General features: G+C 39.4%; 2 protein-coding genes across 3 annotated transcripts; one reads left to right on the top strand and one right to left on the bottom strand.

Annotated features, from left to right (window-relative positions):
* Window positions 1–368: 368 nt before the first annotated feature.
* On the bottom strand, window positions 369–6,520 carry rpl5a (ribosomal protein L5a). 2 transcript variants are annotated; one of them, XM_061693737.1, is made up of 8 exons: window positions 6,436–6,520; window positions 6,113–6,182; window positions 5,107–5,222; window positions 4,894–5,028; window positions 3,606–3,808; window positions 2,169–2,346; window positions 1,677–1,768; window positions 1,313–1,474 (listed from the first exon to the last, which is right to left on the bottom strand). In XM_061693737.1, the coding sequence occupies exons 1-8, from the start codon at window positions 6,436–6,438 to the stop codon at window positions 1,372–1,374; spliced, it is 900 nt and encodes a 299-aa protein (XP_061549721.1). In that variant the 5' UTR covers window positions 6,439–6,520; the 3' UTR covers window positions 1,313–1,371. The 2 variants fall into 2 exon arrangements, with proteins under 2 accessions (XP_061549720.1, XP_061549721.1); XM_061693736.1 differs by lacking the exon at window positions 1,677–1,768 and having other exon boundaries at window positions 369–1,474.
* Window positions 6,521–15,754: 9,234 nt separating this feature from the next.
* Window positions 15,755–23,806, top strand: gfi1aa (growth factor independent 1A transcription repressor a). The gene is made up of 6 exons (XM_061694645.1): window positions 15,755–15,866; window positions 16,020–16,193; window positions 18,986–19,353; window positions 20,639–20,776; window positions 22,251–22,416; window positions 23,628–23,806. Exons 1-6 carry the CDS (start codon window positions 15,755–15,757, stop codon window positions 23,804–23,806), a joined length of 1,137 nt encoding a protein of 378 aa, XP_061550629.1.
* The last annotated feature ends 1,555 nt before the right edge of the window (window positions 23,807–25,361 follow it).

Below are 25,361 nucleotides of genomic sequence, written 5' to 3'. Positions count from 1 at the left end.
ATATGATACTTTCATGCCTGGGCCATGAGTTGTGTGAAGTGTTTGTATCTTATATTGTTGAATACTAATAATCAATCACAGAGCTGTATAGTAATTTGTGAATGTTAGCCACTTATTTTTCCACTAGAAAAAGAACGACCTTATTGTACTGCCTCAATTTTGGGTTTCACCTATCACAGTGCCATAAGAAACATGCTAAAAGTCTTATGAATGTTGTGTGAGAAGATCTTTTTCCAATCTAGTGGTTGCACTTGAATGCTGTATAAAAATGCACAAGGTCTATTCAAGGCACAGCTGATAGGAAGTAATTTTTTTAACTCGTGTAATGTCATGATCTACAGAAAAAGCTGCTCAACGCTGCTGTAGGGACTAAGATGTTTTAATAGAATAATACATGCATGATTTTGCACAACTGAGAATAAAGTACACACTATTTTGCAGTCTTTTACCACATGACTTTCATTTTTAATTAAGTGGGAAAAATGCAACTTACAAAAATGTTTATTGGGCTTTGGGGTGAAATTTCAGGATGAACCTAAAATGCACTGTAACCTTGACTTTTTGAATGCATGTTCAGCTGTTTGACGTTTCAGGTACTTTTGCACTTGCCATTCTCTAACAAGGAGCTAAAGGGCAAGATTTACAGCAGGTGTTCGAACCCAATCACTTTTTTTGCCTATCTGCCGATAGTCTCGATACAGTACCTCAGAAATGAATTGAGAAGAAACAAGTGCTTCCAAAATGTTTACATTTTCTTATTTTTGGAATAAAAGTATCCTGACATGATACTTTTTGATATGGTTATAAGTGTAGTGCAGCAGAGGTTCAAATCAAGTAAACTCTTTTGATAGCATATCATTAGTGCCGGACAAATAACCAAAATGTTTTATTTAAATAACAAAAAAAGATCTTAAATTGACAATTTTACAGAGTGCAAAGTAAGTAAAACTAGCACTGAACTTTTAAGAGTGTTCACTCACAAGAGGACTGCTTAATTTACCAATCCTTGAACCAGGACATTTATTATTTGAGTGATAGAATAAACACCTGCTTTGAATTTTGCCGTTCAAGTTGTGCAAAAAGTACTGGAATACTGAACAGCTGGACTAAAGCGTAGGCGTCAAATTACATTAAACTGTAAATGTTATAGAGCATTTTTCACCTGAAACCCAAATATCCCTTTTTGTGAGTAGTGTATGTGCCAAGGTACCAAATGTGAAAGATTAAATCAAGTATGCCATTCCCATGCAATTAACAACTCATCCATCATAATTCCACAAAGTACCGGAATCAATGGACATAAACCCTGAAGTTGACTTTGGAATAAATTTATTTGTTTGTGCTGTGCGCTGAGGCGCCGGAGCGGAGCCGCTAACCGTTGCCGGCCTCTCGCTCTTGCGCTCGTAAGAAGCTGGCCTTTTTCTGGGCGATGCGGTCCTTCCTTTGTGCCAGGGACAGCTTGGCGCGGTTCCATCTGCCCAGAGAGGAGCAAAGAGTGGTACCATTAACATTCAGAACAGTTGGGGGAGTGCTCAGCAGGAAGTTGAAAAAAAAGAATAATAAATACAAATCACCAATTGTATGACAAACTTGGCTACAATGTCACAAGCCAGTTTTGTGAAGCATGCACTTTTGTCACTTGATTGGAAGGAAAATAAAATTTATACAAAACCCACCTCTTCTTCTTTTGGACCTCTTTTTTGGGTTTCTTTTCATGAACAGGGCTCGCTCTGATGGCGGCGTGTGCTTTTTTGTACATTTCCTCTACCTGAAAAGTACAAAAGCCCCTGTTCATGTCTACATTACTGTGTGATGAAACCACAGTACAGTATTGTGCTTCTCTCAGAGAACCACTGTCAGCTTATGTAGTAATATATAAAAAAAAAAAAAAAAAAAAAAAAAAAAAGATTGGACAGAAGTTTAAATTGTGGAACTTGTGAGAAGACTGCTTGGTTAGTAAAATTTGAAAAGTGTACAAATGATGAAGCTAATGAGAGCCATTTTCAATCACCAAAGGAAAAACTAATTAGCATAAAATACGTAAATTTGGTCTTTAAAGAAATTCAATTAACATTTCAACTTTGTCGAATGAACATTACAGTCAACCACTGCTTATTTGTGGTTTGAGTGGGCAGCCCTCAAAGGCGAAAGAGTGACCTTGGACGTACTGTGTCCGGTGTGACCCCGTTCTTGATGAAGCGCGAAAACTGCCTTTTGTAGGTGTCCTCGTCCTCCTCCATCAGGTACGACATGTAGTCAGCCACATTCATGCCCATGATGTGCTTCCGATGCACCTCAGCGTTAAATTCTTTGCTCTCCGTGTCATAACCGGGGAAACGTTTCAGGCTGAAAACAACAGGGAGACAAGACCTCAGCAGCTCATTCAGTCAATAATTATGTCACAAATGAATAGATCAGCGATACCGAACCAGTGCTTTGAGAGATTGAGTAAAAAGACGTAGTTAAAAAAAAAAAAGTCAAGGTTTTTGGGCAAATCTCTGTTCCAGTGACTTACTGAATAGTGACAGGCAGAACAAATGCTTTTCCACGAGGTTGTACAATTTACCTGAATATCCACCTATTCTTTTTTTCCTTCATCCTAGCAGAGACTCTTCTGTCACATAACACACCTGAGACCTTCCTCCACCCGTTCCAACCTGCTTGGACCTGTTTCTTCACTTCCTGACCACACTCACAATTGCTCTGGACGGTTGACCCCTTGTTATTTAAAGTCCTCCACCCTTGCTATCTCTTCTCCCTGTAGCCTCACTCTTCCCCCACCACCCCTCTCATTCATGCACATATATCCACCTTTTGCCAGTCATAATAGAATAAACAGACCTACAATTCACCCTGATTAAACACATTTGTGAATAAATACGATTATTTCAGTATCGAGTAAACTTAGCATTTTGTCATTTGCATAATTGCTCTTTATTTATTTGTTTAATATATTCTCCGTTATTCATTTGTGCTCAGGCCAACGCGATTAAAGTATTAATTTGGCGACATGGTGGAATTTAGGCGTTGTTGTTAGTTTAAATATACTGCTATTATTCAACCAAATGTGAAGGTTGTTTGTGTTGAATAATTTACCTACTGAATATAGTTATTATTGTAACATGGATTCATAATTGTGTACATGCTAGATGCACAGTGTTAATCCTTTATTTTAACTTTCAAGCCAGCGTGTGACTATGTATACTTTCAGAGGTTCGGGGGTCAATTACTTATGGATCTTTACTATTCGCAGCAGGCCTCACTCCCTATCTTCACTGTATACACTTTGTGACATTATTGTTTGGTGGAGTGTTGTGGTTGTGAGATTGTTTTAATGTAGTGCCTTAGCTCAATTAATGTTGGGAAACTGACCTAATTGTTAAAATCAGGTTGGTTGGTTGTGTTGCTTCTCTCAGCCCCGTCTTGAAAGGACAGTAAACATCACCCAATGCAAACGAAGGACCAACTACATTTTGCTCAGCGTGCTTGGGCTCATCATCAAGAAGCAGAGAACCACCACCCACAAATTGGACCAGTCACTCACCGCAAAAATTACCACCAAAAGAGTCAAATATAAAGACGTCCAGAAATCGTCAACAACTGACCTGTGAGGAATGGCCAGCCCCCCATCGACGGCTCCCTTCAGCGCTCCAAACACTTTGTTCCCCGTGGTGGTTCTGGCCAGGCCGGCGTCCAAGTAGCAGGTGAAGGCGCCAGGCTGACCGTCCACACTCTCCACGTTGAACTCGTCGCCCGTCACCTCCACCTGACCCTCGTACACCTGATCCATGCCAAACTTGTGCAAGAGCTAAGACAGAAAAGTCCTTAGAGCAGAGTTTCTCAAACTGGGGTCCACAAAATTTGCAATAAATTATGCCATATTCATTTATTTTTATGAGAAAAGTTGTAAGATCAGTTTGAAATGATACGGGAATAGAGAGTAGTAACATACAGTACCGTATTTTCACGACCATAAGGCGCACTGCACTAAAAGGCGCAGTCTCAGTTATGGGGTTATTTCTGTATTTAATACATACATAAGGCGCATCGTATTATTGGGCGCAGGCATGGTAAAACATGCGCTATCTTAAAACATATGTAGCATGCATGCACGCTAAAACAATGTTTTTAAAAAGGCAGCAGGAGCGAAACAGAGTTTGGTTGTACTTTATTGAAGCATTTAACAATGTACTCACGCTATTTTTTGATCAATCCTCCTCCACAACACCATCAAAGTCCTCATCTTCTGTATCCGAAATGAACAGCTGGGCAAGTTCTCAATAAAACACGCCAGGTTCGAGTCAGTTCCTCGAGTTGGTCTTCCAACTGGGGCCACCTCGCCCCTTTTCCGCGGAAACTCAGCTTCGTCTTCTTGACTTGGCGAAGCTCGTTTTCCTGCTTCCTCCACTTGCGAACCATGGATCCGTTGATCTTGAATTCTCTCGTGGCTGCTCGATTTCCCATGTTTCTCCATGTAACTAATAGCTTGCAGTTTAAACTGTGCTTCGTAAGCGTGTCTCTTCGTAGGTGCCATTTTCGGGGGTCCTTAGCCAAACCGATGCACATACCGGAACTATATACGTACTGGGGGCGTGCCTTTAGCGTCCTCTGTCATGCACACCCTTCCCCCTTTACGTCCACATGCTGTCCTCAGTCACGTCCGCCTTCCTCTATATAAGCAGCGTGTCGGCAGGAAATGCTCCCAGTCAGTCAAGCGGAGCGCTCATTAAAGTCACACAACAACAGTTAGAGATTTTGGAACTCGGTGCGCACATAAGGCACGCCGCAATATAAGGCGCCCCGTCCTTTTTGGAGAAAATTTAAGACTTCCAAGTGCGCCTTATGGTCATGAAAATACAGCACATGTATATTCGGAAGTACTTTAGTTCTTACCCGGCGGGCCAGCACGAGTCCAGTACAGTAGGCCGCAGCATAGTTAGTGAGACCTACAGCGATGCCATATTTAGGTAGCTCGTGGGAGTAAGCGGCACACACAATGTGGTCTCCTTCAATCTTTGCATAGGCAATCTGTCAGGAGACATAACACAATACAGTTAAATGGGCCACCAGAGTACATGGGACCAATTCAGGTGTGCCGCAGCTGACCTGGCAGCAGATGTCCCTATTAGACAAGCGGACGATCAGTCGATACTTGGGTGTGTTGTACTTATTCTTGTCCTGTACCACCAGGCGTTTGCGGGCATAATAGTCCGTTTTCCCCTCTGGAACACAAAACAAATTAGTTAAACGGTTACTCGGACACAAGGCAAATACATTACGAGTGCATTAGTGGATAAAATGATCCACATATTTATGACTTTCCAGAGCCAAAAGGCTCTGGAAAGTCCTGGTCATACAGGCATGTTTCCTATCAATTTAGATAAAACCCATACTATAGAGGGGGATCGGGAGTTAACCCAAGTAACTGATGCCCCCACCCCCAAAACATATTTGCCTATATTAAGTTTAAATTGTAACTTTACCACAAGCTAAGATCTCAAGACACTTTTACATCATTTCAAACTCATCTTACAACATTACCCTTAAAACATAGCACACTTGTACATGTCGAAGACTCTCCATGACAGCTCAGGCTTAACCTAGGTCCTCCACTTAGCTCATTAATGATTGGGAAACACTTTAAAATCTATCATCAAAACCGAAATTGTCATGATTACGTACATTGTCAATACATTTGATTTTTGTATAGTTGGTGATTGGATTTTTGCTTTGTCAATGTATTTACAACTCTGAAGTTGCTCAAATGTGTCTTCATCAAACTGATATTGAGATTGTTATTTCAGTATATACACTTTTACCAATTGATCAAATACCAGGTTGATTGGTTGTGTTGCTTCTCTCAGCCCCGTCTTGAAAGGACAGTAAACATCAGCCAATGCAAACGAAGGACCAACTACATTTTGCTCAGCGTGCTTGGGGATCATCATCAAGAAGCAGAAAACAACCACATTGATTGTAGGCAACGAAATACAAAGTAAGAAGTGAATTGAATCAGTACGTTTGCACAAGCAGCAGTACTCCTACTTCAGTACAGAACGCTGAGTACTTTTGCCACTTCTTACGATGTCATTTGGTGTTAAAAGTGTTATACCTCTCCTTCGCCTATATTTGACTTCATATCTCTTGAAGTAAGCCTTGTTCTTCACCACTTTGACGAAACCCTTAAAAGAAACGAAGCATCCAGATGCTTGTTAGGAACCAGTGACACATACACACAAAATGTTACAGGGCAAGTTTTAGGCCAGCTTGAGTTTCGTCTGCCAATAAAAGCGCCACGCTGGAACTCAACGCCGGCCTTTAAAATCTGACGCCATCCGACCTCCAAACCGCAGTAAACACTCAACAAACATTTATAATCTACGTTTACACGTACGCACGGGATGAAAACATCGAATATCATGACGGTTAACTCACCATATTAACGGGGTTTCTTCACGTTTTCCTCTCTGAATCGATAAAACTAGCTAGTACCCTGCAAGCGGAAGTTAGCCAGTTGCTTATAGTACCCGCAGCGCCATCTGCAGCATTGGAGGCAACATGACATCAAGACCGACAGAGGGCAGCCTATTCATATTCATATTCATTCGTCCATTTTCTGTACTGCTGGACCCTATCCCAGCTATCTTCGGGCGAGAGGCGGGGTACACCCTGAACTGGTCGCCAGCCAATCATAGTGCACATGTTTTTCTCATTTATTTATTTATTTTAAATTATTATTATTATTATCTCTACTAAAAAAAACAATGAAGACTTGTTTGTTTGTTTTTAACTGCAGAGCCGTGAAGACATTGACACAATTCCAACAACTCGGAATGCAGAAATGAAATATAAGTTGACAATGTACCCCATTATGATTATTTGATTAGAATAAAACAGTGTTTCCCAACCTTTATTAAGCTAAGACCACAGGTGGATAGAATGGCATAAAATTGTACTCAAGTAAGAGTACTGTCAGAATACCATCACTCGGGACAACGACAACTACTCGTGCACTGAGTAATTCGTGAGTAACTGCTGATCTTTTTTTTTTTTTCAATAAGAGTATGAACATTATACAGAAAAACACATCTACGCATTCCTGTAGTCCAGTTTCTACATTCAAACACAATTTGACTCGGAGGTCTTTATTGTTACCAATTTCATGCAATAACAAGCTATTATAGATCTTCTGTAGCTGAATATTTTTATGGAAGAATGAAAAATATCCCTAAACGCTATTAGATATGACTATATTTGTATATTATTAATCACTCACTTGTCATTAGGTATTCCAGAATATTAGAAATGCATTATAGTATAATGTGTTGCAGTTGTACCGCACTGCAAACTTCACCCACAACTATAAAAGTATTGTTCAATTAAAACAACTGCAATAAATGCCACATTTCAGGCCTCAAATTTCTATACTCAATCAGAGTTGGTTCACTCGTTTTGTGATTTATTCCACCTGTGTGACTATTATAATAGGAGTGGAGCAAAGTTTCAACAGCAGTGGTTTATTAGACCAACGTGAGCAACAGGAAGAGGAAATGTCACATGGCTCACAGTGTGGCTACACGGATTCCCACACCCAAACACCAAGTTAGCATTGGGAGGGCCCTATCCATACAGTTCCATGAAAAAGTATTTGCCTGTTCTCAAATTCTCATTTTTATAGTTTCAAATGTAAATAGCAGACAAAGATAACCCAAGTAAACATAACATGCAGTTTTTTAAATGGTAATATTCTTTGATTAAGGGAAAAAACTTTACAAAGCCACCTGATACTGTGTAAAAAAACAACAAAAAAGTAATTGCCCCCCTTGTTAAATTATGAATTATCCATCCATCCATCCATTCTCTGAGCCGCTTATCCTCACAAGGGTCGCGGGAGTGCTGAACCTATCCCAGCGATCATCGGGCAGGAAGCGGGGTACACCCTGAACTGGTTGCCAGCCAATCGCAGAAATTATGAATTAATGGTGGCTAATTAAATTTTTTGGAATGCTGAGTTGATTTTTACTGACCACACCCAAGCCTGATAACCTCCTGACCTATTCTATCAAGAAATCACTTAAATAGAACCTGTCTGACCAAATGAAGTTGGTCAAAAGATCTAAAAAAAACTGTTTGAAAATAAGGAAAACAAAGAAACAAATTCAAATTCAAACACATTCAAGAACAGTCAAGAAATAAAGTAATTGACATCTGTCAGTCGGGAAAGGGTTACAATGCCATTTTCTAAAGCTTTAGGATTTCAGAGGACCATGATGAGAGCCATTATCCTCAAACAGAGAAAACATCGGTGAACCTTCTCAGAAGTGGCCGGCCTACAAAAATGACCCCAAGCGCAACCGCGACGACTCATCCAGCAGGTCTCAAAGGAACTCAGGACCACATCTGGAGAACTGTAGGCTCATTGCTTCAGTTAAAGTTCGTGTTCATGACTCAACAATATTGGAAGAGACTGGGCAAAAATGACATCCATGACGGAGTTCCAAGGCGTAAACCTCTGCTGACCAAAAATAACATAAATGCTCTTCTTAATTTTGCAAAAAAAAAAAATATCTGAATGATTCTCAAGATTTTGGGAGAATAGACCGACGAGACAAAAGTTGAACTTTTTTGAAGGTATGTGTCTCGTTACAGCTGGTGTAAATGCAACACAACATGTCAGAGGAAGAACATCATCGTCAGTCAAACGTGGTGGTGGTAGTGTGATGGTCTGGGGCTGCTTCTTATTCAGGACCTGGACGACTTGCTGTGATTGATGGAAACATGAATTCTGCAGGTGGGTTTGGAACATATCCCAGGGATTAACGGAGGTTCACTACTTCACTATATATTTTTTTTGTATGATATTTGCTGGAGGGAGCTGAGCAGGGAATAAGTACAGGCAAGTAAGTATTTTATTTTTAGACCAATTTAAAAACAACAGCTGAAATAAAGTGCTTGACTAAAAACAAACATAAAACTTAAGACAATTCAACATAACATGAAATAAAAAACAAATAGGACACTAAAACAAAGGCAATCTCATAAGAGTCTCATGCTGTGTTGTATGGATTAAAAATGGGTCAAAGGCAGGTTTTAAAGGTTCTGTATTTTAACAAACCAACTTTTTCTTGTATTTGGGATGTAATATTGGGTCTCTGGGGCCTCAGTAAACATGCAAAATATGAATTAAAATTATCCACGCATTCCTAAGATCCAGAAATGTTCTGCCTGGAGGCCTGAAATCAGATCATTCGAATTTCTCGACCTTATCTCCTTCACTAGCGAAGATCTCCTCCTACCTCTCCACTCCGAGCCAGCGCTGTCAACATAACAAACACGTGGGCTCTCACAAGTGGGTCTTCTACGCAGAGGCAACCAATCAGAGGAAAGGGAGGGAGCTGTTTTAGCCAAATAGGGACAAAGTGGATAAAAAAACAGGGGCAAACAGAAGTAGCTGTCAGAGGAGCCTTTTCTGGACCTAAGTACATGTTAGAGAGCCACTCTATGGAGAAATAGCCAAAATATGGGACCTTTGAAAATGGACTTTGAGGGTGGCTTGTTGAATGTGCATCAAGAGGTCATTCCCTAATTTGGGACCAGCAACCGAAAATACACTATCCCCTCTGAGTTTCCTCTTAAATGTTGGTATACCATTTAGAGATTTAAATAAAAATACCAAAGTCCCAACATTAAATATAAAGTGCACAAGCAGCTGGTGTAGGGAGGCTACAGTCGGAGTTATATGGTCCCTCTTACGTGCTGCAAGTTAAGAGGCGAGCGGCAGTATTCTGAACCAAATGGAGACGTTTCAGGGAGCACTGGCTGATGCCAAAATAAAGTGCATCAACAAGTGGAGCTGACAGATATTTCCAGACACCCTCTACATTGCAAAAAAAAAAATCTTTGCTTAATCAAATGATGAAGTACGAACCCGTGAACTAATAAAAATCCAACCCAAAAGCAGAACCAAAATCTTCTACCTTACAGTTCCAGGCAGATAAAATATCTCAGTGTCACGCTCTGGCATTCTCATAGCGCGATAAGAAAAGTCAAAGTCACTCTTGCGGGCCGCTTTTTCACAGACGTTCAAGCTTGTTTTCTGCAGAACTGATTTCACAATGAGGAGAAAGCAAATGTCCAGTCATCTGACAGCCACAGTGTTCAGCAGTTACACCGTAAATGATGTGATCTGATACTGAGTGTGTCAGTACTGTACTCAATGCTCATTTTGGGAGCTTAAAACAATGAGCTTTGTTCCACATTTTCACTTCTTTTCTGGTAAGTGTGAAAATGAGAAAGCATTTTTTGGGGGGGTTTGTTTTCAGTGCAATTCTCAAAATGAATAAAAAGCAGATAGCAAAATGTATTTTCTCTTCTTACAATGGAAGAATTGTATGAATGGAACACACCATAACTACAGTGAACCATCATGGTTCACTGTAGTTATGGCAGCATAATGTTTTGAGGCTGTTTTTTTTTTCAGATGGAACTGGGGCTTTAGACAATGTTGATGGGATTATTGACAGTTTGAATTAGCAGTCAGTGTTGGCACAAAACCTTCAGGCTTCTGCTAGAAAGCAAAACACACAAAAAAAGAAAAAGTGTCAGGAACAGCCTACTACAACATCTGAAATGTATTTGGGATTTATCAGAGGCTCTTGAAATTGCTGATGTGTGCTGACTCCCATATAACATGAATTTGAATATGATTAGTTCATTCTGCACAGCCACGGCCCTGTTGTAAGGGGGTGTGCACACTTGTGCAACCACGGTATTTCAGTTGCTTATTTTTACTTCCGTCTCTATCCAGTCGACCACCGTGCCGCCCGTCTTGAAAATATATTTTTTTAATTATGTTGTACAGGTTATAGATCACATTCATTATTTTTCTTGGTCTCCTTTTTTTTATTATGTTGTACAGGCTATAGATCACATTAATTATGATTATTTTTTATATAGTAAAATTGCATTTGAAAAGGGTTGTGTAGACCTTATATCCATTTGTGACTGTCTCCATGTCATTTGTGGTTGTGTGTGGCTATTGGCTACATTATAAAAATACATTTCCATCTAGTCCCCCTGTCAAGAGTGTGAGAATTGAAGTGAGCTGCCACTTCTTTTTGAACACCTTTGATTTATTTTGCAATAAACGTCTTTCAAATGTAGGCCATATGAATGATTGTTTTCATGCATTTAATAGAAACAAAAGATATTCTTTAAAATGCAGATGGAGCAAAGTTAACAAAACACCAAATTTGAGTCACTACCTTTGGTTTGAGTATGAGAAGAAATTCTATTAATAAATTAAGCATGACCTCTGGCAAAGATCCTATGCTCAATTCTTCTTAAATGTCAAATAGAGCAAACAAACACCTGTATAAACATACAAATGAGCCACAGGCATGAACTGTGACCTTCCAACACCCCCTCAACCCCATCCAAAAGACGCACAGAGACACACAATAACCAGGAAGGGGTGAGCAGCTTTCTTCACATCCACACTCCAACGTTCCCTGGATGAGGTCCCCAGCGTAGATTTACAACCAGAAACGGGTCGCTTGCAAACAAGGGGAGCTGCTGATCACAGTGACAGATGAGGGGGGGCTGATTTGTAGACTGTTTAAAGCATAAATCCAAGCATCCAGTTTGGTGTTGAGTGTTTCTTCCGTTGTTCACACTTTTAAGGATCTGACCACAGTTTCAGCATCGCTGTGTGATATAATCTGAGGGCAGAGGTGGTAAAAGTAAGCAGAATCTATACTTTACTAAACTAGACTACAAGTACAGAAATAAGACTAATTGAAGTGCTCAACATAAGTGAAATTGAAAAAGTATAGACTTTGAAATGTATTTAACTTCAAAAGTAAAAAGTAGAAATGTTTCTTTTACTGTCAATTAAATACATTTACGTACCCAATTTTATACATAATTTGTTCTGCCTCATAAACTCTCCCCAAGCTCTCAATCAATCAAGATTTCAACCACTGTATGTCACTTGAGTGTGACATACAGTGCAACTATATGTTGGTGAGAAAAGCTGGGCGTGTATCTTTAATAGAATGTGAATGTGGCAAATAATAGATAATAAATGTGATAATAATAGATAATAGAATGTGGCAAACAAAAATGTGCATGCAGTGTTGTGTCAGCGTGCAGCCAGTAATTTCTATCAACTCTCTCCATTTACATCTTTTTGATGTCATGTCATCATCCACACAGGTGGATAAAAGTAAAAATAGTAAAGTAAGGAGCAGAACGTTTTCAAATGTAACGAGTAAAAGTAAAAAGTATTCAGAAAAATAAACACTCAAGTAAAGTACAGATAATCTGACCAAACAATCATCAGTAACAAAGTACTTGTATTTTGTTACTTCCCACCACTGTCCAAGTACATCAAGTACATAATTGAATCAAATCAGTAATAAAAGGCTAATAAATTACAGCAGGATTTGGTGTGAGAAGGGTGAAGAAATAAAGACGGTAGCTCTTGTGCGAAAGAAGAAGTGTATTGTGGTCAGCAGCGTCCAGTAAATCATATTCACTGTGTTCAAACTTTGCTCCTATCTGCGAGTTGCACTCGGGCCACCTTGGAGGTTGTGGGGGAACAGCGGTGGGCTATGAAATTGTAATAATTATTCCCAACAGTCTATTGTCTTAACTCCAGTCTTTTTTCTTAGCTGCAGTTTTTTTTGTCCATTCATATTTAAACCTCTATTTGTTGCCATGTGAATCTAATCTGCCCCGTGCCTTAAGAAGCAGTTGTGCTGGCCCATGTAATTTAAACTATATTAGCAATGGGATTGCTAATATAGTTTAATATAGGATTGCAATGGGAAATTCACCTTACAGGGCCAGCTGTCTGGCCCACTGTGATGTCAGCATTTTCCCATCCTCTGATTGGTTGGTCAGAGCAAAACTGTTTGACGAGCAAAACACATCTATAGCAATCTGCACACATTCATACGTAGATTTAATAATCACCATCTCTGGTCATACTGACCAGAGATGTTTTTTTAATTATTATATTATATATATTATATATATATTATATATATATAATTATATTTAAAAAAAAAAAAAATTGTCATGTTATCAGCTAAATATTGATTATGAAGCATGTTTTAATGTAGTATTAATGGTTTTATAATTTTGGCATGATAGTGGTGGTATTAAGAGATGGATTAAGTCAGTTAAGTCCCAACAGAAGGCCCGGGTAGGCCTTCTGTAGGGACACTCACAGGGGCCGCTTGCGGTCAGGAAAAGGACTCAAATCAGAATGGAGTGTCATGCAGAGATGGTTTACATGAGTAGGGGGCGTTGGGTGTGTGGGGGGATGTCACTCTGCGGTTAGGCTGCAGGAGTCAAAGGAACCTGTGAGGGGATGAGATAGCGATTTGTGGTTTTCATTGAGATGCAGGACAAACGGACTAAAAAAAAAGACCCAGACCAGGGAAAGTCAGTTTGACAGTTCAGGCTTTTTGGGGCATACAGCCAGTTTTAAAAATCAGTTGCATGTGACAATGAAGGCTCTTAGTAGACTATGAGACTGAGAAACCTTCTTTGTTACCTTAAAAACTGCTTATGTATAGAGTATTTATTGATACGTTTTTATATAGTTTTTGCTACTTGTTCACATTCACATCTACTTATACTCGTTATAAAATAGTTCAACAGCCAGTTGAAACCAAATGAATAGAGATAAGAATACATGAAATACAAGATAAATATGAACAATGTAGCACAGTGAACGAGTGGTTATCACATCTGCCTCACAGTTCTGAGGTTCTGGGTTTGAATCTGGGCTCAGGCCTTCCAAAATCAAGCATGTTAGCTCCACTGAAGACTAAATTGTCCATAGGTGTGAATGGGAATGGTGCAGTATCAGTGCACTGTGAGTACGGGGCCACATGTTCTTAAGTGTGGGGCCTATCGCGCTCCCTCCAGCTTCATCAAACAACCTCAGTTCCCACACGGAACACAAATCCACACCACTTTGACCTTGGCTATATAGCCCAAATCTCTGATAGGATTTGAAACTGACAGATTTCCTAACAGATGTCATGTTGCAGTTACATATTTGTGCCCCCCCCCCATAGTGGGCAGACTAATTGAGAGCATGCAGGTAGGGAGCTTTAATGGTGTAAAACAATCAGGCTGAAGTCAGTGGTTGGTAAGTTGAAGCAGAGCAACTGTAAAGTTACACCTCAAGTCTCCACCAGCAGGCTGTTGTGCTGTGTTGTGTGTGTTGTGTGGCGGGCGGCTCTTTTAACAGGATCGGCTTACAAGCTACCTAACAACAAGGCCTCTATATGTCAACTTGTCCGGGTCATCCACAATACACAGATGCGCTCTTTTTTTGCTCTCTTTGAAAATATAAACTGACTGGCCACCACATTTATGCCGACACAGTCAAATGGAAAGTACTTTTCTAAAATGAAAGCAAAAATAAGCAAAGTAATTTCTAAAAGACATCAAACTTTGGAATGCAGGCATTACAGTCTATATATACACTGTACATACACTTGTATATTTGTTTAAGATATAATGACATTTCTACACTATAATATTCAAGAAATGTACTTTATTTAAATAAAGCTAAGTTATCGACACAACAAAATGTGCACTTGATTTGAATAATTCATTGACATAAAAACTATCCATCCATCCACCCCGGTCCTCAGAACTGTGAGGCAGATTTGCTAGCCAGTCGTCCACCGTGCCGCCGACATAAAAACTAGATTTAACTAATGCATTGACTTGCAAAAACTAGATTTGAATAATTGATTGAAGTCACACTTTTTTGAGGCAAAGAGTTGGCATTTTTTTTAAGTCAATGAATGAATGAATGTGGTTGAATGTTTGGTGGTGGTCTGAGGGGCCGTAGGCGCAGAATGGCAGCCATGCTGCCATCAGATTGCCCCAGGGCAGCTGTGGTTACACATGTAGCTTGCCACCACTGGAGTGTGACTGAAATGAAGGTGTGCAATTGTAAAGCGTCTTTCAGTTCTGTGAAAAGCGCTATATAAGTCAAATGCATTATTATTATTATTAAATTATTTGGACTTTGGAGCGGTAGTGTATATATTATAAATACATAAATAAGGTAAACTAAATACTGAAAACACTTATCGGTTTTGATACAGTTCTTAGAATCTCAGTGCGTACGTGCGTGTTTTGGTGCATTTTACAACATGATAAATTGCAAAAAATAATGTTGTTGTTTTTTTTAATACAAAGCTCTCAGTGCACTAAACAAAAAAGTACTTAATATTCGGTTGCACAGAATTAAAATGTGGTAAACTGACGTATTTTTCTCCTCTTTTATTTGAAAATAATCAAATAATGTTAGTGTTTAACTTATTTGGGCTAACAGTGTATATAGTGAACACTAACAGTGTATATAGTGAACACTTTTCTGGTGTCGCGGTATATTTACTATTGTGGTTGAAGTTTGCAGTAATGTACAAATGCACTATATTTAATGTTATGGCTCTGAGTGTCAATTGATCTTGATTTGGTAAGACTTACATGTACCTGTGGATGCATTCTAACTTTGAGGAGGAGGCTGGGGGTTTGACCACCTGTCACGCAACACCTGGCAAGCAGTGCGGTCTCTCTGCGCATGCGTAATAGTTCTTAAAAAAAAAAAAAAAAAAAAAAAAAAAAAAACAGTCCCAACCCCAAGTCGCTCAAGAGCCAAGAAGCGTTCCAGTCAAGTGAGAGGCAGTGACAAGTACACAGAGAATTGATAGGCAAAATGCCGAGGTCTTTCTTGGTGAAGAGTAAACGGGCCCACAGCTACCACCAGCCCCGATACCTGGATGACGTCTACATCGGCCTGGATGCGCTCCTGGCTCACATCAGCGCGGGTTGGTCATGCGTAATTACGCACGGAATTACGCACCATCTAGATCTCTTTCGCTCTCTCTTATAACTCAAATCAACAGATTTGACAAAATAATGTCCAATGAAAACATTATTATTGTTATTATTTTAAATCATGCTTCTGTTGTTAACTTTAGAGACAAAATGTCAAGTGGTGTCGAGCCTGGAGGCCGAGACCACGGACAGGCTGCCCCCGGGGCGCCAGCTCCTGTCTCCGGGTTCACTGCCGTCCAGCTCGCCGCTGAGCTACGGAGCGAGTGACCGAGCTTCGGACTCTGATTTGTGGCGTCCTCCGTCTCCGTCCTCGCCAGGTCTCGTTGTTTTTAAACTGTCTTTTAGCGGCCGTAAAGTACAATCAAAGCATCGTTAAAAGTTAAAAGTTTACAGTTTACATTGTTTAAAAAGCCGCAAATAACACTTGGAATGTACTATTTGGAAGTCAAACTATATTCATTTTATGTTTTATCGATATAATTAGCCAAACTAATTGTAATTTAAAAAAAATATATATTTTGTTTAATTTTAATATTTCTTTTTTGATATATATTATGGCGTATATGACTGTCCCACCCAAAATCTCTAACTTGAAATTTATTGTAATGGTATTTTCTTTAATTTAACTCATTAGATTTATAGCCAAGCCATGTCAATAAACACAATCAAATAAAAAATAAGTATAATAACCAATGAAAGCTTTGGTGTGGGCAGCGTGGGTTCAGTTCCCACTCAGTGCCGGAAAACTAATGAGATTCTTAGATGCCACCATAAAATTACAATACATTTGGCCGATTATACAAAAATAAAAACATAACATAGAGATATTTGAACATCCAACATTTGTTTTTACAGTTGTTTTCAATGTGTACAGCAAACTTAACAGTCGTAAGTTTGTAAAAGTGTATTTTGACATCCAAATAGTACATCACAATTGTTCCTTGCATTTTTTTGGGGGGAGGGAAGGAATGTAAACAGACAACTTTTAACATTTTCTACAACTTTATTTAGTTTGGCTATATGGGTTGGTCTAGAATTGGAAGACAGTTTATGTAGGAACTTTTTTTTATTGATTTTTAAAAAGAAATATGAGTAACACGGTTGTGTTAGTTTGAGTGACACACTCCCTTACGGCACAAAACATTGGAAAAATATGAAAAATAGAAGCTGACTTATTGTAGTCTACCCATGGTCAGTGCAATTAGCTTGATGAAGCAATTTCTACTGAGTCATTTAGCTCACTTTTTTTCTCTTCTAGATTGCTAAAAGGTTTAGTAATTGTGTGTTGCGTTGCATGTAGTGTATGTTCAGAGACAACTTTAGACCATAATTATGATTACTATTCTAAATATCCTGTATCTGTGATAAAACCAAATTGTAAAGAATTACAAGGAAGACATTAACAAACTTGTTCAAACTTATTTTACCTGTAGTATTTAAAACACTATTTAGTCTGAAACACTTTTTGAATCAATTGAGCTTACTTTGTTACGTGAGTTCATTTCCCGAATGTGCCAAAAACAACCTTGTATACGGCGGTGCGAGATACCAGCTAATGCGTTAACGCCTTGCCGCGACACGGTGTTCTGTCGTCCCACCCTCGCAGCACATACACAATGAATCGGTTGCAGCACATACACAATGAATCGGTTCGTTCACAGTGCGTCGTGCCCTGCTAAACGTGACGTGAAAAGACTTTTACGGACGCACGCACACACTGTGTGTGTGTGTTTTGTTCTCCGCCGAAACCCTTGGGTTCGATCGAATCCAGGTTAGGAATGACTGCATTAATTCATTAAGCCTCCCGGAAAACAACAACAACAAATTCGGTAATGTTTTTTCATAAGGAAAATATCACTCTATCTTGCTTTATACAAACATATAGCGATAACATAATTAAATAGAATGTAAAGAAGGAAACACTTTGTGCAACGTGATTCATTCGTTGTGGCTTACTCGGCCACCGAGGGGCAGTATAATTCAGTCATGAAGACAAAAATGAAGAAGACTTTCACAACTCCTGACTACAACTGTAAGTGACTCAGTAAACTGTAATAATATTAGTCATTTTTGCAGAAGGTAAAAAATATATATGCCAATGAGTGTTGTTATATTGTCTGTCTACGTGTCTGCGACATTTTGTGGTCAAATATTCATTGCTTAAATTGCTTAAATACGGTGGCAGCGAAAGAGCACAACAATCGCAAACGCCAGAACACGATACATTAAAACTACATTAAGGTGCAACAGAAGCGACCGCGGGACTCCCTCCGACTGAATAATTCATAACTCACTGCCAGGACCAAGTGACTAAGTGTTATTGAACGAAGTTGGAAAATGGATGAGTTATGACATTCCGAAATTGCTTACTTTTCAAAATAGCTTACTTTCACTTACTTTCCCAACTTCGTTCACTGAAACTTGTGCAACTTCCCACCTCAGTCACTTTTTTTCCCTCAACTTTATCAAACAAAGTTATTACAAGGATAGATATCGTTAACGGTTTTGAAATGTGATTCTTTAGCTTTTGGTGATATAGATAGAGTGAGGTATTTAGTTCTATTCTCAACTTTAATTTCATTAGGATCATTTTTTTAAAAGAGATTTTTGCTTATTAGAGATAAAAGGAAGCCCATTGGTCCATCGGCAATATGAGTCCCGGTAATCCGGAAGAATTATACAGTCGGAAGGAATCCCGGCGCTCACTTCCGTTGTACCTAAATGTCACTGTGTTGTGCTTTTAATGCGTTGTGTTGTGGCGTTTGCAATTGTTGTGACCTGTCTCAGCCACCGTAGTTATAACACCGCCACTCAGATGTTGTTCATTATCCTGTCTATGGCGTTTACCCTAATGTGGTAGCATTAAGCTAGTGGACTTTAAAAGCAAAGTTACATGGTTGTTTTAAATACACAACGTGTAATACTGTTTGTTTCATTTTTAGTTTGACACTAAACTTCACTGTCACCGTACAGCCCTCGTACCTTCAATTTGTGCTCGTAAGTCAAAGCGAAAAAGTCATCCCAACAACGGCTCGTATCTTGAAGAACTCGTAAGTTGGGTCACTCGTATTTCAAGACACCACTCAACTCAAATTTGACCTCATTCCAGATTTAGAGGAATGCTCCACACCCACAGTGGAGGACGGCCACCACTTCAACATGTCCGTCTTCCCCGCTTACTCCTGGTCCTCCTACCCCGCTTCAGACCTGAGGCACACGATACCAGCTCCGTACCACCGACGCCTGCACCAGCTGGACCTGGAGCAGGGCCACGCGGAACCTCGGACCAAAGGGTGCTACCAGGACTGCTCAGCTCCGATCCAAATCCAACAGATTTGCGGGATGAGGAACGCGGACATGTTTGGGGACATAAAACAGAAGCAATGTAGGTCTGAAATCATCAAGCGTGAAGATGAGTTCATGTGCTTCAACCAGCTCGATCCTGACGGCTCCTACAAGTGCATCAAGTGTTATAAGGTAATGTCACCTCTACAGGTTCAACAATTAATCGATTAATTGATAACTAATTGACTGTCAAATGAATCAACAACGACAGTATTTAGGTAATTGACTATTTAGAAACCTCCTTTAACTTAAATTTGTCCAAATCATTGGAATTTCCGCCTCTCAAGAGTAAATATTCTTTAATCAAAATAAGACATTTGCAAACATCTGTTTTTACTTTGGAAAACAATGATACATTTCCCCCCCCCTATGTTTTTACGTTACGGACCAAACCAGTCACTGAATCATCAGTTTATGTGATTTCCCTCTACACTGTCAATTTGAAATAATGTTCTGTTTTTTATTGAAGGGATGGAAATATTTTTTTTTTATCCAATTCATTGATTAATTCCATCCATCCATTTTCTGAGCCGCTTCACACAGGCGGGAGCAGGGATTGAACCCGGGTCCTCAGAACTGTGAGGCTGACGCTCTAACCAGTCATCCACCGTGCCGCCTCATTGATTAATTGAAAAAAAATAATTGGCAGATTAATTGATTAATAAAAGAATCAATAGTTCCAGCCCTGGTCACCTTACCTGCCATAACAGACGGATCGATAAATTGCTATTAGGGGTTGAACTGACATCTTGACTACTCTGCATCTGCGTTTAACACTTAAAAGTCAACTAACCGCTGACCACACTACGTGCAGTACTCCCACTAATTACAACCACCAGTAGTGTAATGGTGAGCTGTATTTTTAAACATTTGTGAAACTGGTCCGTAACGCCCTTCTTGACACAACCCACCCATTTTTTTCATCATCACCCATTTTCAAGGAAAAAAAAAAAATCATTTTTATTCACGGATGGTGAAAAAAGTAACAAGCATATTTTGACTAAGTAAGGAGTAGAAAGTACAGTTATGTTTTTTTTTTTCAAATGTAGGGAGTAAAAGTAAAACGTCATCAGAAAATTGTAAAGTACAGATACCTGAAAATTTCTACTTTCTACTTTGTTACTTCTTACCACAGTCAGAGAGCTATTCAGGATGTGTAATATTAAAATTTGTAGAGGTACTAATCTCATATTTTGTCATATAGCTGAAAATGTAACCAAAGTATGCCAAAGTAACCACTGCTAATAATGTTAAATGAATACCTCTCTGGCATGTTATTGTAAAGGCAAAGTTATTTTTGTCATCAGATTGTGCAATTGCACTGATTTTTTAATATTTCCCCATTGATGACAATTGATGGCAACAATTCAGTTCTTCCAATGAGACTAGTCTGAATGTCCATCTTTTGTCCCCAAAGGTCTTCTCCACGCCCCACGGCCTGGAGGTCCACGTAAGGCGGTCGCACAGTGGGACGCGTCCGTTCGAGTGTGGGATTTGCGGCAAAACCTTCGGCCACGCGGTCAGCCTGGACCAACACAGGGCGGTCCACTCGCAGGTATGTAGGCCAAGTTGAAATCATAAATGAAATATTCATTCTCCTTTTTAAATTGTGTCATTTTTAATGCATGAATTTATGATTAAATAAACAATTATTTTATAAAATAGATTGTTGTCACAATGCCAGATTTCAGACTTCTATAATATACCTGCATAATGTTCCTTTATACCAACTGAAATGATGCCATGAGCATAAAGCTAGCGGGCCTTCGTTTGACAAAATTATGTGGTTTTGTTTGACATTTTGGCGCTTAAATATACTGCACAATGTTTAATTCCCTTAATTTTAGGTGACATTCATACAGTAAACATCAAGTGGGGGTTGTATGATATGTGGATTAGACTTTTGCCTCCCATAGCTGCTTGCCGTAGTTATTGGGGGGGTCCCGGAGGCTGAATGAAGTACACTACAGTCTACCACGTCACGCTCATCTGACTTGATTTTTTCCCACATAAAAAGAATAGAAATAAACAGCTTCAAGCAAACACACCTAGCCTATTTATTGCTGAACTGCGCAGAAGTACCGGCCCTAAAAATATGTGGTATCATTTCATTTTTGACAGGGTGGTATTGCGGTACTTTTGTAGTACCAGGATACTGTACAACTCAAAATTAATACAAAAATATAAAATGTAAATGTATTTTGTATAATCATTTGCAATAAATTAATACATCCATCCATTTTCTACCGCTAAATTAATACATTCTTTAATAAATTAATTAGAAAATAAATGTAATATATAGATAAAATATTTTAATATTTTCTATTTTGATTATTTACAATAAGTTAACAATCCATCCATCCATTCTCTGAGCCGCTTCTCCTCACAAGGGTCGCGGGTGCGCTGGAGCCTATCCCAGCTATCATCGGGAAGGAGACGAGGTACGCCCTGTACTGGTTGCCAGCCAATCGCAGGGCACATACAAACAAACAACCATCCGCACACACATTCACACCTACGGGTAATTTATAGTTGTCAATTAACCTACCATGCATGTTTTTGGGATGTGGGAGGAAACCGGAGTGCCTGGAGAAAACCCACACAGGCACGAGGAGAACATGCAAACTCCACACAGGCGGGGCCGGGGATTGAACCCCGGTCCTCAGAACTGTGAGGCAAATGTGCTAACCAGTCGGCCACCATGCCGCCTATATAATGTTATTTTACTTATAAATATTTTTTCAGCCCTGAATTAACCATTGTATCCACTTGTTACTATTCATACAAAATAATTAATTGAATATACTGTACAAATACCGGAACACCACATTTTCACAAAGTACACTGACACAAGATAATCATTACTACAGTATACAGCCAACATATACAGTATATATATATATATATATATATATATATATGTTTTTTTTTTGAAGGTGTGCTGTGAATTTTTCTAATATATGTGCCTTGGTTCAACAAAGTTTGGAAAACACTCATATAGACATATATAAATATATATGTGTGTACAGGATAGAAGCTTCAGCTGCAAAATCTGTGGGAAAAGCTTCAAGCGCTCATCCACACTGTCCACGCACCTTCTAATCCACTCGGACACGCGGCCGTATCCGTGCCAGTACTGCGGGAAGAGGTTCCATCAGAAGTCGGACATGAAAAAGCACACGTTCATCCACACAGGTACGAAACAACACTAAGCAAAGCCCTTTGAGCATTTATTGCAAACCTTGATATCCAGCTAAAGGACCATGCACGAGTATGCTTGTCCTCACTAGTTAAAAAAAATCACTCGTAGACCGATTATATTTTACTAGTAATGTTTTTTACCCTACTGTATGATATTTCACCCCAGTACTTGGACAACTACTTTACTAATGTCACAAAACTGTGCACTAGTTGACAACGCTACTAGCACTACTAGTGAAACTGTAGAAACTGTTACTTATAGAATTTTATAAGGTCACTAGTAGTACTAGTAGCATGCAGCTGTCAACTAGTGCACAGTTTTGTCTCACTTTTAAAAAGTAGTTGTCATAATAGTAAAGAAAGTATGGGGGGGAAATATTACTCATTCTACTAGTGTACCCTAGTTATTCTCCTAGTTCACTGAATTGTGTTACTAGTTAAGAAAAAGGCATACTAGTATGTGGACCATAAGATGGGTATCAAAGATGTCGAAGAAACGCTCAAACGGCTTCAAGGGTTGCCGTTTGAGCCTTTATTCTACATGCTTGATAGGCCCTAGTTGGCAACTTTGTGCTACCAGTACTACGAGCGACATTAAAAACATTCTACTAGTTAGCATCTCGTGCTTCACTACAAGTACAAGTAGTACATCTTAAGGTTAATGTCCTGGTACGCTCTGTCCTCACCAGAAAGACAATTCAGAACGCTAGTAGAACGACTAGGGAAGACTCGTAGGAGATCTGACTGGCAACATTTTTTCCCCTGGACTAGTGCCACTTTTGCCCTACTAAACCTCACTAGTAAACTACTGCGCTGCACTAGTAACACTATTCAAACCAACTAGTAGGCATGTGTTGCACACTACTAGCCTCTCAGACCCAACTAATGGCACCAAAAATCCCACTAGTTGTTTTGTCTTATTAGTAACGTGTAGTTGCTCTACTAGTATGACAAAGTTGTCTTACTAGGGTGCAGAAATGCCAGACAGTAGTGGAAAAAAAACATAAGTAAGACAATCTTTCTACTTGTACACCTTTTTCATTCAACTAGTGCATTGAATTGTTTTACTAGTGAATGGCAAAGAGCATCCTAGTACATGGACCTTAACGTGAACATCAAGGATGTGGACTAAATGGTCAAACGGCCTGCTTAAGAGCCATCTCAACAAACCGACGTGTGATTGCCACGCGTCCTTTTGCGCGCAGGCGAGAAACCGCACAAGTGCCAAGTGTGCGGCAAAGCCTTCAGCCAGAGCTCCAACCTGATCACGCACAGCAGGAAACACACAGGATTCAAGCCGTTCGGCTGCGATCTATGCGGGAAAGGCTTCCAGAGGAAAGTGGACCTGAGGAGGCACAAGGAGACCCAGCACGGACTCAAATAATCGCTTCCAGTTTGAGCCTGAATTGCACTTTCCCCCCCATGTTGTTATTGCTAGACGCATGCATAGCTACACGATTGTGTTTTTGACTATTTATTTTTATTTAGCCTGGCAAGTCTGCACCTGGGGTTGTAACTACTATTATTACCATGAACATGTATTTATTATTCCTAATTATACTTGTTTCCCCTCAATAAATGTTAAAACAAATCACAGCTCAAGAATTATAATTTATGGATTGTGTTTATTCCCCATTTAGATTTGAATGCATTTTGTTTTTCTAACGCTTTATTGAGCAAGCACATAAATTTTTTTCTTGTCAAACAGTTCCACACGGTTGCTTTCCATGGCTGACAATGGGGCACTCTAAAAGCAGCCACACCAGTAGACTTTTCAAAGATGCATTTTTGACGCAGCTAGCTAACTGCACATCGCGTCTGTGCCTGAACACCTTTGATGCACACAAAGGCGCGCATGTTAACGTATAGGGGGTGCCACGCTTGATGCCAAAGTGCGTCACAAAGCACCATTTTCGCCCTGCCCAAAAATGGTACATGGTTCTAAGTCTTTTCATGTTTTCAGCAATTATCTCCAAACATTTCTAATGTATTTAGAAACAACTCTCTAAATTCACTGCACGGGTTCTTTAACCCTATTCAAAATGGGACATCAGACGATATATAGGGCAGTGGCAAAATATCTATATCTATATACATATATATATATATATAATATATACTGTGTGCATACACACACACACACACACACACATATATGTTTTCACTTGCTTACTCATTTTAATCCTCAAATGGAGATTTTAAGAAAATTATTGAATTGCATTATAATGGTATAAGTGGAATAAGAGGCCAGTGGGCTCTTGGAAAAGTAATTCCAGCCCTCTGTATTTTTCACATATATTGGGGACTGACAATAAATGCTACCGTACCATATCGACATACTGCAGTTGTTGTGACTTTCGCTGTCTCGATAAAATGGTGCAAAAACGAAAGTGTCATGAAACTTAAGAGGAAAACAAACATTTGGGGTTGAAATTTTGAATACTGGGTCTTAGTCTTACAATTACTACGAAGAGCTACATTACAAGGAAATATTACCATTTTATTTCCTTTGCAAATGAGAAATAACAAAAAAAGAACCTGTATCTGATTAAGTGATTGCTTGCATTAAAAAAACAACAAAAAAAAGTAGCGCTTTGCGAGCTATCAATCAGGTCTCCAATCTATCGACATTGTAATATTACTTGCACCAAACAGAAAAAAAAAAACGTTTTGTTGTGACTGCCATCTGGTCAATATCAAATACCATACCCATAGAACAAATGTCATTAAGGTGCCATAAAGCAGCCTGTGAAGGAAGTCTACTGGACTAGCGTCACTTTTATGACCAATGTCAAATATCTTCCTAGTGCAGCAATAAGCTGTGTGTCCACATCACTCTGTTTTTACTGGGTGTGATTTGTTTGGATACACGCAAAATTCGGAGCTGTAAGAGTTCCGAGGAACTGATTTGCACACAGCTCACCCTTGGTTTTGCTAAT

Source organism: Phycodurus eques, chromosome 13 (genome assembly GCF_024500275.1).
Source record: "Phycodurus eques isolate BA_2022a chromosome 13, UOR_Pequ_1.1, whole genome shotgun sequence".
NCBI classification, from domain to species: domain Eukaryota; kingdom Metazoa; phylum Chordata; class Actinopteri; order Syngnathiformes; family Syngnathidae; genus Phycodurus; species Phycodurus eques.
This window is presented reverse-complemented; position numbering and strand designations above follow the sequence as displayed.

Bases quoted from the DNA above. Each gene is read 5' to 3' on its own strand.
- rpl5a (XM_061693736.1), bottom strand. The intron at 2,347-3,605 runs GTCAGTTGTTGA...TGTTGTTTTCAG, and splicing joins GGGCTGGCCATTCCTCACAG to CCTGAAACGTTTCCCCGGTT. The intron at 1,475-2,168 runs GTACGTCCAAGG...CTCTCTGGGCAG, and splicing joins ACGGGGTCACACCGGACACA to ATGGAACCGCGCCAAGCTGT.
- gfi1aa (XM_061694645.1), top strand. From the start codon at position 15,755: ATGCCGAGGTCTTTCTTGGTGAAGAGTAAACGGGCCCACAGCTACCAC. The intron at 16,194-18,985 runs GTCTCGTTGTTT...ACCTCATTCCAG, and splicing joins TCCGTCTCCGTCCTCGCCAG to ATTTAGAGGAATGCTCCACA. The intron at 22,417-23,627 runs GTACGAAACAAC...TTTTGCGCGCAG, and splicing joins GCACACGTTCATCCACACAG to GCGAGAAACCGCACAAGTGC.